The sequence below is a fragment of the Chrysochloris asiatica genome, unplaced genomic scaffold (assembly GCF_000296735.1).
Source record: "Chrysochloris asiatica unplaced genomic scaffold, ChrAsi1.0 scaffold00105, whole genome shotgun sequence".
Lineage (NCBI taxonomy): Eukaryota > Metazoa > Chordata > Mammalia > Afrosoricida > Chrysochloridae > Chrysochloris > Chrysochloris asiatica.
This window is the reverse complement of record NW_006408623.1, coordinates 10,255,512-10,274,788: the sequence shown is the minus strand read 5'-3', so window position 1 is coordinate 10,274,788 and position 19,277 is coordinate 10,255,512. Positions and strand designations below refer to the sequence as shown.

General features: G+C 52.7%; 1 protein-coding gene across 1 annotated transcript in view; it reads right to left on the bottom strand.

The window, feature by feature from the left end:
- The window catches only part of GPR123 (G protein-coupled receptor 123), a 22,008-nt gene extending 3,409 nt beyond the window's left edge, over positions 1 to 18,599 (bottom strand). Inside the window, exons 1-4 of the mRNA XM_006867483.1 lie at positions 18,573 to 18,599; positions 18,169 to 18,296; positions 17,158 to 17,281; positions 11,913 to 12,058 (exon numbers count right to left, since the gene is read on the bottom strand). Of these exons, the coding sequence (XP_006867545.1) occupies positions 11,913 to 12,058; positions 17,158 to 17,281; positions 18,169 to 18,296; positions 18,573 to 18,599 (425 nt within the window). The remainder of the gene's footprint in view (positions 1 to 11,912; positions 12,059 to 17,157; positions 17,282 to 18,168; positions 18,297 to 18,572) is intronic.
- Between the last annotated feature and the right edge of the window lie 678 nt (positions 18,600 to 19,277).

Below are 19,277 nucleotides of genomic sequence, written 5' to 3'. Positions count from 1 at the left end.
AGAGAGAGAGAGAGAGAGAGAGAGACTGAGAGAGAGAGAGAGAGAGAGAGACTGAGAGAGAGAGAGAGACTGAGAGAGAGAGAGAGACTGAGAGAGACTGAGACAGAGAGAGAGAAAGTTCACAGCATGAGCTGTACTTTTAAATGCTTGTATCAGAAAAAAAGAAAGGTCTGAAGTGCAGCACCCTAAGATTTCACCTTTAGCAAGTTGGAAAAACAAAAGAGCAAAGTAAAGCCAGAAGGAGGGAGCTAATAAAGCTCAGAACAGAAATAAATAAGAAAACAGATAGTAGTGAAAACAGTCAAGACCAGAAGTGCCCTAGCTAGACTGAGAAACACAGATATAGGACACAAACTGCCAATACCAACGAGAGATGATTATTACATAATCTGCAATGTTAGAAGAATAATAAAAGTGTGTTACAGATCATTTTATGCCAACAGATTCAGCACCTTAGATGAAATGGACAAATTCCTTGGAAAACGAAAAATGACTACAGTTGAAGCCAGAAGAACTAGAAAATCTGAATAGCCTGTATCTAGTGAGGAAATCAGGAGCTCTGGTAGCATAGTGGTTCTGAACCAGGCTGCGAACCTCAAGGTCAGCAGTTCAAAACTACCAGCTGTTTCATGGGAGAAAGATGAGGCTTTTGCTCCCATAAAGATTTACAGCCTTGGAACACCTGTACAGGGTCACTATGAGTCGGAACCAACGCCACGGCCCATAACCACCAACTACCAGTGAGGAAATGGAATTCAATATCAAGAAATGGCTAACAAAGAAAATGTCAGGCCCAGACAGTGCAGTGGTTGTATGCCTTGGAGTCTGGTCCGACTCATTTTGACCCTGTATAGGGTTTCCATAATCTTTACAGGAGCAGGAAGTTGTATCTTTTCTCCCATGCTGCAGCTGGTAGATTTGAACAGCCGACCTTGCAGTTAGCAGTCCTGCTTGTAACCCACTATGCTAACAGAGCTTCTTCCAGACAGTCAGTTCTATCCCCAGTTAAGGAAGCAATTGCACCAGTCTTACACAAACTCTTTCAGAAAATAGACAATGTGCTAACTCATCTTATGAGGTCAGCATAATCTCAGGACCAAAACCTAACAGACATTCAAAAGAAACAGGAAATTGCCTGACAATATTCCTCATGAACACAGAAAACTCTAATATTATGTTAGCAAACCCAATCTAGGAACTTTATAAACAGGAGAATGCATCACAACTGAGTAAGATTCATCCCCAAAATACAAGGTTAGTTTGTCCTTCAAGAAAATCAGTCAATATTGTTCAACGTCATAAACAAAACCGGGAGGAAACCTTGTGATCCTGAAATAGATGCAGGAAAAGCACTTGGTAAAGCTCAGTGTAGATCTATCCTAACATCTCAGCATACTAGGAGGGGCAGGGAACATCCTCACGCTATTACAAAGCAGCTCGGAGAAACCCAAGGTTCTGGGGCCAAGCCAGCTGTACTCGCTGCTGACCGTTTGAACTACTCAGCGGTACCTTGGAAGAAAGTTCTGGAATCTGCTTCTGTTAAGATGACAGCCTAGAAGACCCTACGGAGCAATTCTACTCTGACATGTGGGGTCACAAAGCGTCAGCATTAGCTACAGGACAAGTAAGAATGAGAAACCCACTGCTAATGTCATGCTTCCTGTTGAGCCTGGATGTGCACAAGGCAAGGATGTCGCTCTACCAATTCTATTAAACATGGTCCTCAAGACCTTCACTATTGTAGAGAGGCAAGCAAAAGGTATAAAGGGGCTCTCATAGGGTGGGCTTTCTAGAGAAGCAAAAGCAGTGAAACATACATGTATGTATATATAAAGAGAAGTTTATTGCAAATAAATGGCTTACAATTAGAGCCCCAGGTCCCCAGCAGAAGCAAGTCCATTCATTATATTGGGAGCAGGCCACACCCCCAAGGAAGCATTCTTTTAATTGCCAGACTGTTCACCACAGAGCTAACTACGCCTGTATCTGGGTTCATCACCATGGGGACAAGCACATCTCAGCTGCCACACCACTGGGAATCCTGACTTAGTCAAGGTGACACAGAACCTATTACAGGCATCATATCAATAAAGGCAAAAATAAAAATGTCTCATTTCAGTTAAGTGCCTTCAAGCTGAGTCCAACTCATAGGGTTTCCGAGGCGTTAAATCTTTGTGGGAGCAGGAAACTTCATCTTTCCTCAAGGAGTATCTGAAGAGCTTGAACCTCGGACCTTGTGGTTCACAGTCGAGTGTTTATGATTGTGTGGAAAATTCTGCATAATCTACAAAACAATTACACCAGAACCCGTGGTAGCTACAGTTCCAAGAGGCAGCCTTGTTTTTCTAGGTCTCACAAGTTTCCTGCTTTTGACAAGGTGCAGTCTTACCATGCTGTTCTGTACTCTGAGAGACAGGTATGTGGGTTTTCCTTTTCTGAAAGGTTTCTACCTTATACAGGTCCTGGCTTCCACAGGTTTTGCTGTACTAAAACTAATCAGTAGACTGAGGAAGGTTGCAAGCTTTACCATACAAATATCTACTATGTCTGTATAGATTAACAGGAAACCGTTAGAAAATGAAATCAAAATGGTATTCAGTGACATAAAAACACAATCCTTATATCATTCCAGAAGATTCTGTTTTTGACAAACAAATTTGACCCAGAACACCAAAGTCAATTTGCAAAAGAGAAATCAAGTTGAGGATTCACCAGCTATTACTTTAAGACTTACAATAAAGTTTTCATGGGGGAATCTTTGGGTGGCACAAATGGGTAAATGTGTGGTTACTGAATAGAACCCTGTGGAGCTCAGTTCTCCTCTGACACAATCATGGAGGCACCAAGAGTGGGATCTACTTATGAAAACTGTCCACTGAGAACCCTGTGGGCATAGTTCTACTCTGACACACATGGGGCACCACGAGTGGAATCTACTTATGAAAAATCATCCACTGAGAACCCTGTGGAGCACAGTTCTACTCTGACACACATGGGGCACCACGAGTGGAATCTACTTATGAAAAATCATCCACTGAGAACCCTGTGGGCACAGTTCTGCTCTGACACACATGGGACACCAGGAGTCAGAGTTCACTGGATGACAACTGAGTTTTGTTTTTTGGGTAAAGCTTCCATGATCACTATGATGTCGTGTTGGAGAAAGGATGAACTGATAACGGGACCAGGCCAGAGTCCAGAAATAGAGCCCCAGTTATTCAGCCTTTGACTCTCCACAAAGGCACCGCACACTGCAGGGGGAGGGCATTCTTTTCCACAGCATGCAGCACCGCCTCCTCTCTCACATGGCACACAGAAATTCATTTGGGATGACTTGTAGCTTTGCAAGTAAAAGTTGAAGCTGTAAAATGTTTAGAAGGAAACACAGGAGAACAGCTTTGTGGCTCACTAAGGAAAACACCTGTTAGCAAACACTGAACTCTGTTGGATGCTGAAATGTTTGGGAGATGTGTTGATGTTTGCAGCCGACCTCAAAATGCATAAAAAGACCTGGACTGAGGGACAGGCAGGGTGGAGCACAGCAAGACGTGAATGGTAGGGTCTGGGTGACGGCACTGGGTGTTCACTGTAAAGTTGTGTCTGTGCAGAAAAGTTCACAGTTAAATGTTAGGGGGAAAGTGCAGGAACCCATCTGCCCCTTCCTGAGTGTCTCCTCTCAAGAGAATTCTCAGCTTGAGGACACAGCGACTCCTGGGGTACCACCCAGGGTGGGGATCCTGGAGACCTGACCTGACCTGGGGCTGCAGCTCTTATTCCTGCTGGTCAGCTGCCTCCTGGTGTGGCGTGGACTGAGCATGGAGGGTGCCTTCCCTCCCTGGAGCCCCTGGACACTTCAGCCACATCCCTATGGGGTCCCTGTGGCCAAAAGGAGGGGTCTTGGCCCCCCAGGTTGAGATGTACAGTGTCCTGGGAACTTTATGAACAGCTTCCAAGCCTCAGCCAGTGGCCATGGGCTGTTGGTCGAACTGATGGCTCCTAACCCCCAGGAAGCAGCAGGTGGCCAAATAGGGACAGAGGCCTGTGATGGACTCAGTTCCCAGCATGGACAGCAGAGGGCACAGCAGGACTGCCTTCTCTCCTGCTGTCCCCAGGACGCCATCGACTTCATCCCCCTCCTAGGTCTGTGCTTAGCCCACTCTGGGTGTAGAGGGGGCGTTCCAGTCTCCTTCAGCCCCTGTAGAATTGTTACACGTCAGCAACTCTCAACCTCTTGTGTCCATCATATGCCCCTGTTGACAGATATGTGGGCCCGAGAAGAGGACCCATCAGAGAGACTAGAGGGCTCCCAGTCAGGAGGGCATGAAGGCGGAATGGAGCTGGGACAGGCCAGACACCTTCAGAGGGAATGCACCCCTCCACACCCTTAACCTTCAGAGGTGTAAGATGATGAATTTAACTTGGTTATGGCGCCCCGAGCACACAGGAAGCTGACAGAATGTCCACACCCATGGGCAGCCATGAGCAAGCTTCCAATCCACCCTGCATAGCAAGGGGACACCCCAACGACAGTCCGAGCACGTACGCGAGCGGGTCTTAAATTGTGTGCCTGAAGCCATCCTGTCAGAAATGGTGTCAAGTGAGTGATGCCATCAAGACCCCTAGAGACCAGTGTGGCCAGGCAGGGATGCGTCACTGGGTTCTGGTGGGGAGAAAGGCATGTGTCCGCTCAGTCAGATGACAGGCGCCCAGCCACTCTGGCTGGGTACTTGGGTGACCGGGACAATGCGCTCAAGCTCACAGGGACGTCTGCCTTTCATTCCGACAGGACTTTGATGAGTCTGTCGTCATGTTTCAAATGGGCAATTGTTTAAGAATTCCATCTCGTGTTTTTAACAGTAATTAGTAACTCTCCAGAGCTACCCTTAAACATGAAACTGCCTTCTGGCTGCGTGTTAATGCTGCCCAGCGGGTCATGCCACTCTGCCTGTGACGTGCGAGAACACAGCCTTTCAAGCTGCCAGTGAGTGTGGCAACTTCTCTGCAGGTTCCTGTGGGTGAGGGTGGCGGGGAGCACCCCTGCAAGCAGGCTACGGGTGTGTGGGACCTGCGTGGAGGCTGGAGAAGGCTCGTGGGCTTGTAAAGTTCTTGACGTCCAGCTCTGTAAAGTCCTGACGACCTACCCCGTGAATCAGGTGAGATGCGGCAAAACCAGGTTCTGGGGACTGAGAGTCACATGGTGACTCACAGCAAGAAGAGAAGGCAAGGCTAAAGAAGCTGGGATGCTGGAGACTTGAGCCTGTGTTCCTGGAATCTGTGACTGAGATGTGAGCGTCCTGCCAGCTACCCTCCGGCACCTCTTGGACCAACAGATGTGCAGGACAAGGTGCTCTGCAAAGCTGGTTCCCAGGTCACAAGCACTGGCTAATGAGTCCCCATGCTGAGATAGTTGGTGCAGGGCACTGGCCCCAGACCCTTGGATCCTGCCCATTCACACAGGCCCACACTGGGCAACGCCCAGAAGCAGCCACTATCCGTCAGACCTGGTGCTTAGTGATCTGACCCCAGGCTGCTGGACCCTCTGCAGATGCCAGAAGGGCTGGGAGGGACCAAGATCCCATCCTGGATGGAGGTGGTCTCAGACAGAGGCTGGGGACAGAGGGCTTGGCACAGTGAGGGGAGAGGGGCCTTTGTGTCTTTTCCTTCCCTGAGAGGTGGTCCTGTCTTGCTCAGTGGCACCTTGCCTGGCTCTTGATGACCCCGTTATAGACCATCCTTGCTCTGAGCCGTCTACCCTTGTAGGTCTCGGTTGGGGGCTATTTTGAGCTGTATTCCCTACCTCTCATTCTCTTCATTGCCCCTCACTTCCCAAAGAGCTGTCCTCCTCATTGCTTCCAAGAACTCTCCCCAGGTGCCTGTCTGCTTGAGCTGGTCCACCACCATCCCTCCCCAGTGAGGAGCATCCCACAGCCCAGGAGGGGGAGCAACCAAGGCAGTAGACAATGTGAAGACAATTGGGAGCTTTCCACCATGTACACACACCTGGACACACACCTGAGTACATACCTAGGCACACAGCTGGACACAAATCTAGGCCCCACAGCTGGACACACAGCTGGACAAACACTTAGGTGCACAGCTGGGCACACAGTTGGGCACACAGCTGGACAAACACCTAGGACCACAGCTGGACACACAGCTGGGCACACAGCTGGACAAACACCTAGGCCCACAGCTAGACACACAGCTGGGCACACACCTAGGCCCATAGCTGGACACACTGCTGATCGCAAACCGAGGTCCACACTTGGACACACATACAAGCACATAGCTGCGCATAACCTGGGCACACACCTGGGCACACACCTGGGCACACACTTGGTCATCCAGCAGACATTTCCCCGAGCACCTTCTTGGGCCAGGCGGTGTGGGACACATGCTGGGTCTCCCAGGCTGTACTTGGGGGGCACCCTTGTGAGGGGTGTAGCCCAGAGTTCACCCTGCCTGCCTTTCCCTCACCCCCTCAGGAAGTGTGGTGAGCAGATGACTACTGTGGTGTTCCTGGGTTGGGGTGAGCCGACACTGTTGCACCCTCACCTGCTGAGGCCTGGAGGCTGGGCCATTTGATCTCAGGTCCATGGTCATGGATACGACCAAGAGGCTCAAGTGTTCTGAATCCCGTCCTGTCACTGTGGCCCCTGATAACTTAGGGAGGGGGCAGCTTGTCCCGAGGACCGGTCCCAGCCAGAAATCCCACGTGGAACAGGAGTGGACTCACCTGTGGCCTGGACAAGGGCCCGTGAGGGCTGGGACAAGCCCACCTTGGCTGAGCCTCCAGGGGTCTCTGACCTTGGTGTGCCCTCCTCCTGCAGGGGCTTTGGAACTTCTCTGTGGATGAGAGGGGGGGTCTTTGTTGAGGGGACCCCCCAGGAACTATGTCTTCCACTGGCAGAGAAGTGTGTGCCCAGGTGTGTGTCTGGGCCCAGCGCCTGACACCATTGGATACTGAATGAGTGAATGAGTGAATGAATGAATGAATGAGCAAATAGAAGTGTTCTTCCCCTACTGGGCTCATGAAGTCCCTCGTTTAAATGTCTCTGTGGTAATGCAACTGTATTTCTCAAACAGAAAAGCTACCAGCAGGCCTTAAATAATAGGAAACAACTTGGGTGCACTTTATTAGAAAGGGCAAAACAGATTGCAGAATTAGAATGTAATTATGGAAAGCTCACTTGGGAATTGGTCTGTGAGCGTCTATGAAACCAGAGCAAGAAAGAAGTCCTCTGCTGGATGGTTGCCCTCCGGCTGGAGCAGACCGGGGTGGGTCAGCGGCTACTCTGAGGCCCGCTCCCCGCCAGGCGAGCTGACCAGGGAGGAGGCAGGGAGATGCCCTGTGGTAGCCCACTAGGCCCACCTGAACTCTCTGACCTCTCCATCCTACCCTTGGGCAGCTGGAGCAGCTGTGGTAGGGAGTGGAGAGCTGGGTGGGTATCTATGACTATTAACTGAGGCTGCACCTCATTGGGTAATGACACTGAGTTAAACTAACAACAGACAACAGCAGGTGGTCCTAATCTGGACAGTGACATGTCGGCACAAAGGCCCACGCATTCAGTGGTCTTTCAGAAGTGGGCACCAAACTTTTCAAACCCCTTTTCTGGGGAAAGGTCAGCTCAGAGTCCATGGGTCCCATCAAGTTCTCCCTTAGGGTTTCACAGCACTCTAAGGAGCTCCCCCAAACCCTTGTCCATATGGGGCCCATCCTGGCTTCACAGAAGAAGTTGGAGGATGTGATCCCCGGTGTGTGGGTGGCCAGAGTGGACCACATAGTAAGTCTTAAAAATTTTTTTTTAGAATTCCTGTGTTGCCACAGAAACCGCCGATCACATGTCTCCCGGCTTGGATTTTGGAGTGAGAATGATGATGAAATGTGGCCGCAGGGTGCACTAAGCTGGGGACTCCTTGGTCTGTGGGGGCAAGGCTCCTGGACCCACTTGGTTCTTCCATTCCTGGTATAAGTTCTAATGAGAGGGCCATTCCAGAACCTTCCACACAGAGCCAGGACCTGAGTACGCTGGCTTCTGCTGTGGACCAGGGTCCTTTCCTGGACAGAGGTGTCCACTCCAGTTAACTGGCCACATTGCCCTGACATTCAGCAGGGACCTTTGCTTTAGGCTTTTCTGCTCAGAGTGAGGCTATGAACTCCTGTTGGCTCCAAGTCCTTCAACACTTTTTGGTGGAGTTTTCTCTGAAAAAATCCTTGACATGGGCTTGGTTCCCTCAAAACGCCGGGAGAATGGGGTGAGCATGTGAGATGAGAAAGAGCTAGCATGGAGTCAGGACGACCCCCATGTGGCACCCCATGGATGTGACCGGGGACACGTGAGAACTCTTATCGACACGAAGTCCCAGATGACCATCTGTCCTGACCGTGTTACCTGTTTCTACACAGGTGCGCCTCCTGGGCAGCTGTCTCCTTTCATCCTGTCTGAAGCTCTGTGGGGCTGGCCTGCTCTGCCTGTCCCCAGGGGCATCAAGCTTTACAATGGTGGGAGTGGTCAGCATCTGCTCTGAGGTCCACCTAACAGGACCACAAGCCTTCACACAGTTCTTGGGACCCAGGACCTGAATTTCTGTGGATGGTGTTGATGTTTGTTTCGAGAATGGCATCAGGGCAGATGGAAGAGGTGGTGGGGAGGGCTGGGAGCAGCTCACCATGGTGGGTGGGTGGTGGGCACTGTCCAGGTTCAGCAGGGGTGGGATGACTCTAGGCTGTCGGTGGGAACGAAAAGGGATGGTCCTGGCTAGTTTGGGAGGAGAGATGGGCAGGGGCTGAGTAGAGGTGGGCTGAGAAGGAGATAGGCTCTGGTTGGGGCTCTGGGAAGACAGGAAGACAGGCAGGTCTAGGAAACGGGGAGGGCCCTGCCTGGACTGCTGGAACCTAAGGCGTCTGTGGGTAGGATGTTGGGGACATGAGGGGCAGGTGCTGCAGGCTTAGCTGTCAGTATACTGACCACCAACCCTATGGTGGAGGCCGCTCCCATCCATGTGGATGCAGACATGGCCTCCAGCACTGACCACCATGCTCAGGTGGGCTCAGCGTTGAAGATGGGCAGATACCTGCTAATGCTCAGGAGAAGAGCTTTGGCCATAAGACAGGTTTTGTCCCATGGGAAGTTAGAGGGGTTCCCCTGGAGGACTAATGGTATCTCCTGCAGGCTGCTGTTGAGAACCAAGGGACTAGACTTCAAGCCCGGCATCTATGGTCCTTTCCCAGTGGTACCTCTCTAGCTGTACTGGGTCATGTGCATAGCCAGGGGGCCCCCACTGGAGCCTCGTCTTATACAACAAGTGGTCTGGTGGGTGCGCTTAGCAGGTCCTTGCTGGACTGCACTTTTCCGAGATGCCGGATGGAACACGTTCTGTTCCGGTTGGCGTGGTTCTGCTGTCTCGGTTTCTCAGTGAGCTCACCCCCATCTACATGACCGGAACTCTGCCACTCAGCATGTGACTCGCTGGGGGTCTGGCCACCTTAGGACAGAACAAGTCTGAGTCCCCAGTGATACCCAAATGGGGGAGATGCAACCCCAAGGTCAGGACCTGACCTGCCACAGGTGTTGGGACACCGTCCCCTCCGAGAACTTCTGGTAGTTGGCCCACACACCCTCACTGGGCAGTTCAGGGAGAGGTTGTTCAAGATTGGCCAGGGACAGAAGAACTGAAGCTTCAGGGAGGGGGTTTCGCCGGCTGTTACATGCACACCAGACCCTTCAAAGGCTTTGCGTGTGAGTGTCACTGAAGCCTGGAATGTTCTGCAACCTTCTGCCCAACACGTCAGATACACACATGTCTTCTGCTCTTCCATCACCAGGGGGCGCTCAGCGCACGGGTGTTGGGGAAACGGAGGCTCTGTCCCTGCAGGTCCTCTGTGGGCTCACAAAGCCACCTCTGGACTCAGTGGGTGAGGAAACTGAGGCAGACTAGACCCTCTGGGTCCCAGAGACTGGTCTTTCCTCCGGGGGCAGTTTGAGTGCCCCAGCCAGACCATGAACGCTCTCCTTCACTGACCCAGGGACTCTGGTCTAATCTAGCCTTGGGCCTCGCCTTCTCCTCCTGCCCTTCGCAACCTCCCCGCTAAATGTCTACACATCCACCCATCACCCTTTTTCCTTGTGACAACATGTCTTCTTCTGGCCCTGGCTGTCTCCAGCAACCTCGGCACTGCCCACTAATATTCTTCCCACCAAACTTCACGTGGACGCCTGCCCTAGCTCTCAGGCATCCTCTTCCTCCTCAGCCTCTGGTGAGATGCCACACCTGGAAAATCTACCCATCTGTCCGGTGGGGCTGAGTGTGTGTCAGACAGGTGGACACATATGGAGACGGTCTCTTGTCCACTGCTACCTGAACTTGAGCGGTTCTAGTGCCCTCCATAACAACCCCATCTTCCTCATCCTCAGATGACCTGTGGTCCATGTCCACTGCCATACCCACACCTGAGTTCATTCCCTTCAACCTGTGATTTCTTCCATGTTACCATCAAAACACAAACAACTAAGGTGTTCGTGGGTCTGCACAGTCCGCCGAGCCAGCACTGTCCACCTGCATGTACGGATTCCCCAGGTCCTAGCCCGTGCCACTAGGCTGGTGATAGTTGTGAATTTGCAAAGAGGTAGGGAGGAAAATGGCAGGGTGCTTTGTGGCACCTATCTGTTCTTAAAATGAGAGCCTTCCTCCCATCAATCACAGCCACCTGAGAGGAGCTCCCTTGGGTGCCCACGGGGAGATGGGATGTTTGATCCCTATGGTCTGTCCTTCAGGACACAGAGGAGTTGCCTGGCCAATTGCTAAATGGCAACATGTTTGCCAGATATGAAAACTAAGCAGTATCGTTCAATGCTCTGGGCAGAGATGACCTTATTTATCAGAACAACAGAATGCACTGTCTGCCTCAAACGACACATCCTGGTGGTGTTAGGACACACTGAGGTGGCCGGAGCTGGCCAGAGCTTCTCACACATGAGCCACCATGGAAGCCACCAGCATCCAGTGTCTAGGGCAACCTTCTAGCTGTGGTGCCCCCCCACGAAGGGTGTCACCTGGGAAAGCTTGGCCAGTGGCTCAGGCCCTCGTGGGCCCCACTGACCCCTGGGGGAAGGACCCGTGAGGCACTGGTGTGCTGATGGGTTTCATGTGTCCTCTTGGCTCTCGGTCAACTGTTTGGTCAAATACTTGTCTAGATGTTGCTGTGACATGCTGATCCTAAGGGGCTGACCATCCATGACATGGTGGGCCTGGTTTATTCAGTTGAAAGCCTTAAAGATTTTGATGGCATTCCCGCCTGCCACCTGCCCCTGCTCTAAAAGTACACTCAAGGAAGGTGGACAACGCATGATACTAGGGTCTCATGATGACTAAGAAGAGCGAATTGGCAAAGCCCAGGAACCACTGATGCCCACTCATGACCACAGGCATGTCCTTGCTGAAGAGAACCTCCACTGGTGCCTCCATAGGGCTATTTTCGTGGTGGGGTGAGACGAACGTTAGCATGTCCTTCTGCCAGCCATCAACCCATCGATGGGGATGCCCAGCTCAGGAAGGAGGGAGAGAGAGAGGGAAGTGACTCTCAGGCCTGCTCTGGCCCCAGGGGACTTTCAGGGTCTCACCGTGGTTCTCCTGGTCTGAGAAGGGTCTTACCAGCTGCTCCCACTCTACCTGACTGAAGATCCCGCACTAGCCAGCCGTGCCCAGAGCACCCCTACCCGGGGACTGTAGGCAGCCACATCCCTCAGGGGCATGTTGGTGCTCGGAGCAGCTGGCTCCAATCACGGTAATGTGACTTGCAGACCTGGTCCAGCCCTGGTTCCCACACGGAGCTCTTGCTCTCATACTGCGGCCCCTGCACGGAGCAGGGTCTGAACCCTCGATGGGGGCTGCACGTGTGGACACTGTACCTGAGCAACAGCTGCCTGGGGAAGCGTGGCTGCTCTGCGCTGCTGCAAGGCGGGGCCTTCCTGGTCACTTGCTTGTAGGTGTTCCTGGCGGTCACCCCGATCCACAGCATGGTGGACAGCGTGGCATAGTGTAGCGTGATGCCCACCTAGGAAGGGAGAGCGTGTCAGCCTGGCCCATCCCCCCTGCTCCCTCTGTGCCCTTAGGGACAAGGATGAGAGCTGCAGTGAGACGGGGCTTTGCTCAGGACTCTCACGAGAGACGTACAACCAGTGAAATGGACCCTTCTGATGCCAGAGAGATGGGGGTCAGGGAGCGCAGGAGCGAGTCTGGGAAGCCTGAGGGTCTGGGAACTGGGGGGCATGGGGAACCCTGGAGGGCTTGTGGGGGCTGAGAGCCAGGTAGATCAGAAGGTCAGGGGGTACACACATCCCTGAGTGGTATGTATGCCATCCCCACATGTGGAGGAAGACCTGTGCACACCCACACCCCCTGCACACCCACACACCTGTGCACACACACATCCTTCTTCACACACACACCTGTGTGCACACACACCTGTGCATACACATGAATGCATATGTCCACAGGCATAGCCCATCCATGAACATATACCCATGCACATAAATGCCCCCATGCATATGAGTGCCACACACACACACACACACACACACACACACACACTACATTGTGTGCACAATGTGTCACCTCACAGCATGTCCCCATGCATACACATGTCCATACATGTCCCTATATACACACATGCCAATGTGAACACACCCACATGTGCAAGAACACACACTGTCCGCAACATGCGCCACTGCACACATGTCCCCCACACCTTCACACATGGCCTTATGCACATGCATGTCCACGTGCACACACATGTCCCTGCCCTGTGCTGAGGCACAGATTCCTGTGATCTGGAGAGTGATCACTTTCCCTGGTCTGGGACCCTCATGCAGGTGCCCCCAGATGAAGAGCGGGTAGGCTGCTCACGTTGTTACTGTGGTGTGGTGAGCACCAGTGACCATCGGTGGGCTGAGCTGCTCCAAGTGTGTGGTTTCATCAGAGTCGTGTGTGTAACTGGTTCCTTTGAAGCAATAACCTGACATTTTGTGGTGACGACAACAACAACATTGCTACGATTTGAAAGGACATCAATGTTGAAGGAATATAGAATTCTCTGAATGCAGGGACTGTGTGCCTCAGTGAGTCTCACACGCAGGGATACGTGTGTAATCATGGCTGAGACCTCTGGGTGACGGGCTGGGAAAGGAAGCTTTCTGTGGAGGGTCTCTGCAGACCTCTGCCCTGTCCCACAGCAAGGAGACTTGCCTGTCCTATATTGGGACCAGCTCCCTCCCCAGCACCAACCACTGGTCACCAGTCTCTACCCTCAAAGGAGATAGGAAGGGGAAGCCCTGGGGCCTGGCCTCTTTTTTGAAGGAGAGCCATCTTTTTTCTTGGTGGGCAGTGGCATGGTGGTCACTGTTACAGAATAGCAGGATCATAAGGTAACCCCACAGCACATTCCAGCCCCTCCAGCTGCAGGACAGCCTGGGGTGATGGTGGTAGGGAATGACCAGGAGCTGGGAGGAGGCAGGCCACACGGGGTTGGGATGCGCCCCTTGTAGGTCTGAACAGAGTCTCTCACAAACAGGAATGCATTTGTGGGGTACAGGAATGAACACACAGAATGCTGCCACCCGACGTGAGGGTGGACACGTGGAGAGGCTAAAATGCCACAAGGCTGATTCCAGTGTTGGGGAATTATGAATGAAGCTGCTCTCCATGCTCATGCGCAAGTTTTTGCGTGAACATATGTTTTCATTTCATTTGAGTAAATACCCAGGGGCGTGATTGCTGCATCATCATATGGTTACAAAGCCTATGCTTAGCTTTGTACGGAGTTGCCAGACCCTTTTCCAAGCTGACGGCCCTGTTCTGCATCCCTACCCACAGTGGAGGGAGTTCCTACAGCTCCACATCTCCACCAGCGTTTGGCATAGTCGGGTTTTGGACTTTATCCGTTCTAACAGGCAGGCAGCAGTATCTCATTGTTGTTCTAACATGCAATTCCTTAACGACAGATGAGGGAAGGCCTCCATGAGGCAAACTGACACAATGCTGCCGCTATGGGCCCAGACAGACCGGGATCATGGAGGAGGCTCAGGGTGGATAGCCATTTGTTCTGTTGGACACCAAGTCTTCGTCTGTTGGAGCCGACTTAAAGCCAAGAAAACCAGCAACGTCGCAGGATGATGAACATCTTTTCAGACATATGCTTACTTGCAGCCAGTGTAATTTCTTCAGTGAGGTATCTGTTCAGATCTTTTGCCCGGTTTGTAACTGGATTGTTTGTTTTCTTTACTGTTGAGTTGTAAGAATTATTTGCATATTTTAGGCGCCTGTCCTCGATCAGATCAGTGTCTTGCATCTGTTTTATCCCATCTGTGTCTTGCCTTTTGATTTTTCTAACAGCGTCTTTCACACAGCAGACGTTTTAATTTCTTTCTTTCTTGTATGGCTTGTGCTTTGGGTATTGTCTCTAAAAAGCCACCATTAACCCTAAAGTCACTTGGACTTTCTCCTTGTGATCTAGAAGGTGTGTGCTTTTGCCTCTTGCATCTAGGTCTGTGATCCATGTTGAGTTAATTTTTGTGACAGATGTAAGCTCTGTGTCTGGATTCTTTGGTAGGTGAATGGGTGAACACACTGTGGTGCAGACACACAGTGGAGTGCTGGTCAGCAATGAAAGAACTGCGCTGTGAAATCACAACAGAGGCACACATAGCCGTACACACCCACCGCTGAGAGGACAACAGACTGTATGATCCACCATCCGCACCGTGTGGCATTCTGGAAATAGCCAAACAGCACTAGAGACAGTGCAGAGGCCAGCGCTTGCTGTGGCTCGGGGAGTGACCAGGTGGAATCCAGGGCAGGTTTAGGTCAGTGAAACTGTTCTACAGATACTGACATGGTGGACATCTGTCAAAATCCACAGGGCATGCAACACAGAGAACCTTGAGGTGAACTGGGATGTTAGCTAATTATGTATCAATGCTGATCCATGCATGGTAACAAATGTATCACACAAATGCCAGAGGTTAAGGCAAGGAGAGACGGTGGGGGAGCGGGAGGGGCCCATGAGAGACCTCTTTGTTCTCTGTGCAAGTTCCCAGGGCTGGCCTGGGAAATGCAGGGATGGACTATGGCCTTGATGGTGCCCTGGTCCTCCGGGACTGTCCAGCCAGCTTCCCAAGCTCAGGCCAAGGATGCTGTTTATCACGTGACTGGCAGCGGCCATCTGTGTGTGTTTATGATGTCACCTAATACTTTTAATGAGGCTCATGGTCATCTCTTTGTTGCCATAACAACCGCCTGTTCTCTGTAGCCTTCCCTCACAATTTCTCAGAAATGTGGATAGAACGAGAAGCTGGTCCCAGGAGTCCTGGGTGGGCTTCCAGATGGGTATGGGGGGCAGCTTGGCTGCCTAGTGGGAAACCCCACACAGTACCCAGGTTTTAACCTGCCCCTCAGGCCTCTGTCTTCCATCTGCTCCATGACATGGCTGCGTGGGGGTGGCGTCATATATGGACACACTCGGGTCCTCTGTTCAGGTCCACGAGGCCCAGTGGAGGTGTAGCCTCCTCTGCGTTTTCATAGGGGAGAGACCAGCACAGGGGAGGGACAGCTGCACTCTGCCCCTGTCACGACCTTCCTACCTCACCCCCGTTCACTCCTCTCAGGACACTCGTGGTGTGTTTCAGGGTTCAGGTACTTGTTCCTGCTGTAGCCCAACACCTCCATGGCCAGCAGCGAGGCCCTGGTGCAAACGTGCTGGGCGAAAGGTGGATGAATGGAAGGATAGAGGGATGATGGAGGGAGGGATAGGTGGGTGGGATGGGCAGGTAGGTAGATGGACAGATGCGTGTATGACTAGATGGAGGGGTCAGGTGGGTGGATGGACAGGTGGGTGGGTGAACAAATGGATGGATGGATTGACAGATAGGTAGATGGATAGATGAAGGAGATGGACAGGTGGGTGGGTGGATAGATGGAGGGGTCAGGTGGGTGGATGGACATGTGAGTGGGCAGAAGGTGCCCAGGCTGCCATCCGGAAGAGGGACCAGTACTCAGCAGGGCCCCAGGGGCAGGCCTGGTCATCTTTTCTGACCAGCATGTCAGCTTCCCTCGCCGGGGGTCTGGAGGTCATCCCACTCTGGACATCAAGTTGAGCACTTCTTCCCTTAACCCGCATTCCTCCACAGACCTACCCTGGCCCTGCGAGCCTTCACCCTACCAGCATCTCCAGTGTCAGCTGATACCGCAGTGGAGTCTGGGTCACCAGACCTGAGTCTGAGCTGGCTGGGTGGGTACAGCTCCAGCGTCACCTCTGCCCACAGGGTGTGTGGTCACTGAGGGGCTGGGGGGCTTCAGGCTGGCCTGTGTTTAGATTTAACAGGTAGAATTAACAGCCCCAGTTAACTGGGAGGCAGATCATGAGGCATTCTGGGGCCGGTAGGCTCTGTTCAGGAACATCCTGCTTGTCCCAGCGCCAAGCTGCTTAGTTCGATGTGGATTTGTGAGAATGTGTGTGTTGATTGTAGCTCAGGGCCGTCCCCCATTGGGAGACCACCGGCCTAGAGCAGAGCTGTTTCACGGGCAGGTGCTGTGCTGGCTCAAAGTCTACGAGACAGAGTGACAGTGTGTGTGCACCTCGGGGCTGGGGGCAGGAAGGCCCGTTCTGGTGGTCTTCAGAGGTCGTCTTTCAACACTTGCTAAGCTGAGCTCCGGGAGGCCCCCCGCACTGTGCCTTGTGGGCCTGGACTCCTTCCTGGAGGCCCACGGCTTGAAGTGACCCCTGATTGCAAGTCTAGAGGTCCGCATCCACAGGTGCCACCTGGCATCGGGGGTGGGCAGGCTGGTCCTTTCTAGTCCACTGCTCCAGTGAGTTCAGGAGAAAGGCATCAGCATTCCCAAAAGAGTGACGTGTGTTGCTTGGCAAACATCAGCGTGAAGGGTTCCATTTTAAAATAAAAGGCTTTATATGCTCAAATGTGGGGTGAACTATGAGATACAGGTTCACCAGAAGTCCTTGTGCCTTCCCCGGGACCCTGAGAAAGTACTAAATCCTCCTCTCATGAATAAGAGAATTCCCACAGACTTAATCCCCTTTTGGTAGGGAAGTCCAGGGACCATGTGACTTGTGTGATGCCACAGAGAAGGGACCGCACTCACCGCCCGGCACAGGATGGGGTATGTGGTGCGGTTGATCCCACCAGCGAACACCGTGAACGTCAGAGCCGCGTGGAAGCAGAAATTCAGAAGGGTGTGGCGGCCTTTCCTGCTGATGCGGATGGCGCTGTGGGAAAGGGAGACTCCACGTTAGAGCATGAAAGCAGGAGTGATGTCCCCTGTGAGGACAGTGACGGGTGGCCCTAAGTGTGTGGACTGGGGTGGGCCTGGAGTGGACACGAGAAGAGCACGTCAAGGGGGCAGACAGAGGCTGTGCTGAACCCTTCCAGGTCACCCTAGAATGAAGTGGAAAGAAGGACTCAGCATCACATCATCTGCCCATTTCACAGGTGTGGATGCTGAGGCCCTGAGACACAGCTGCTCATGGTCATGGAGGCAGAAGGTGGCAGAGGAAAGTCAGACGCCACGTCTCCTGGGTCCCTCGCAGAGCAGACGCCTGACAAGAAGACAGCTCTCACTATGGCTGTGACACACAGCTAGAGCAGGACGCTGCCCGTGGCCAGGGCATCTCCATGACCACAAGCCTGCGTAAAGCATTACTTCTCACCCTGGCGATGGCCGCATCTATGATATGCTTAATTGATGTCCACTGTCTTGACTACGTCCACAACCTTCACGGTGGTTCTTGGGCATGCCTAACTTGATCCCATGACCAAAGCCCTGCCTGTGACTGTGACTTGCTCACACCAGAGCCCCTGGTTGTGACCATGGTTGTGGCTTTGCCCATGGCTGACGACAGCCATGCCCCCTCCTCCTCTGCCCAGGGCAGACATACCAGGTCATCTCCCTTCACCAGGCAGAGGCTGGCCAGAAATAACGGCACAGAGAGGCTTCATGGACTCTGCCGGGGCTCTGACTTCTGACACTTACTCCCTTTGAGGAAGAACTAATTTCACCAACTGGACAAGAAGATGGGGCTGCAGGTGACAGGTTAGTGTCACTGGAAATGCATCCACCCTCAGGGTGGGTGGAGGGAGGGGGTGCCCGCCTCACCTGCGGTGCACAATATAGGTGAGGACGGAGGTGAGAAGGCAGAGCAACATGACTGCAGTGCAGGCGTACACCACGGGGTGCAGGAACTCCCCTGGGTGCTGGGGCAGGGACAGGACAGTCTTCAAATCCTGGAAAGAAGAGGCAGACAGTGAGTGTGTGGCTGTCACCCCCTGTCCCACTCCCAACACTCCCTGAGACCACATCACGACTTTTCTAACTTGGAGCCGCTGGTGGTCAGGTTTTGCAGGAGGGGCTGAAGGTGGGTGCTCATGGCAGGTGAAGCTGTGTGGGGCTTGGCATCACCCTCACTGAGGTCAGATAGCCAACTTCCCAGGGTTAGCATGCCTGCGGTATCCTGAAAGTCTGTCCCTGCTCTGTCATGCCAGAACATCCATGGGTCTCACACAAGCTCCCGTGTCAGCTGGACCCATGGCCACCTGCACAGGACTCTGACTGAGACCTACCAGCTGACCTACCTAGCCCCACACCTGTGCACATCCTGATCCACCTGGCCCAGGAGGCCTTTCTGGAGGAGAAGGGACTCATAGGCACAGAGATGGAGAAAGGAGGGAAGGTAGAGGACACTGTCTTCCCCAAGGCAGACGGAGGAAAGGACGTCCCAGGCGGGAACTGTTTGGAACCAAGTGAAGTTTATAGCTTTTTCTCATTAGAGAAGTGAGTCCTCTGGTGTCAGAACTGGGTGTTTCTAGAAAATGCCAGCCAGGGGACACTCACAGAGGCTCCTAACCTGGAAGCTTGTTCTCTACATGCCTTTGAGGAGGACTGTGCCTAGTCCTAGGGTTCCAGGGGGTTCCGACCTGCTGGAGCAGCTACAACTGTGTGAGCAGGAATCTGGGCTTCTGTAGGGGGTGCAGGGCAGCTCGTTCTACAAGAACTGGCCTCCCACCCTCCTTTCTTCTCTAAATTAGAGTCATCAACAGTACCTTCCTGAGTGTTTATAGGTGACATTGAAAATTCAAAGTAGGGAGCGCCTAGTGGAGTGACCGCTTATATTTAAAGTTCACGCACGTCCATGCTTCTCTTGTAAGTGTATTTCATGAATGCTGCATGCGTGAGCCCACGGGGACAAGCTGGGGTTACATAGAGTC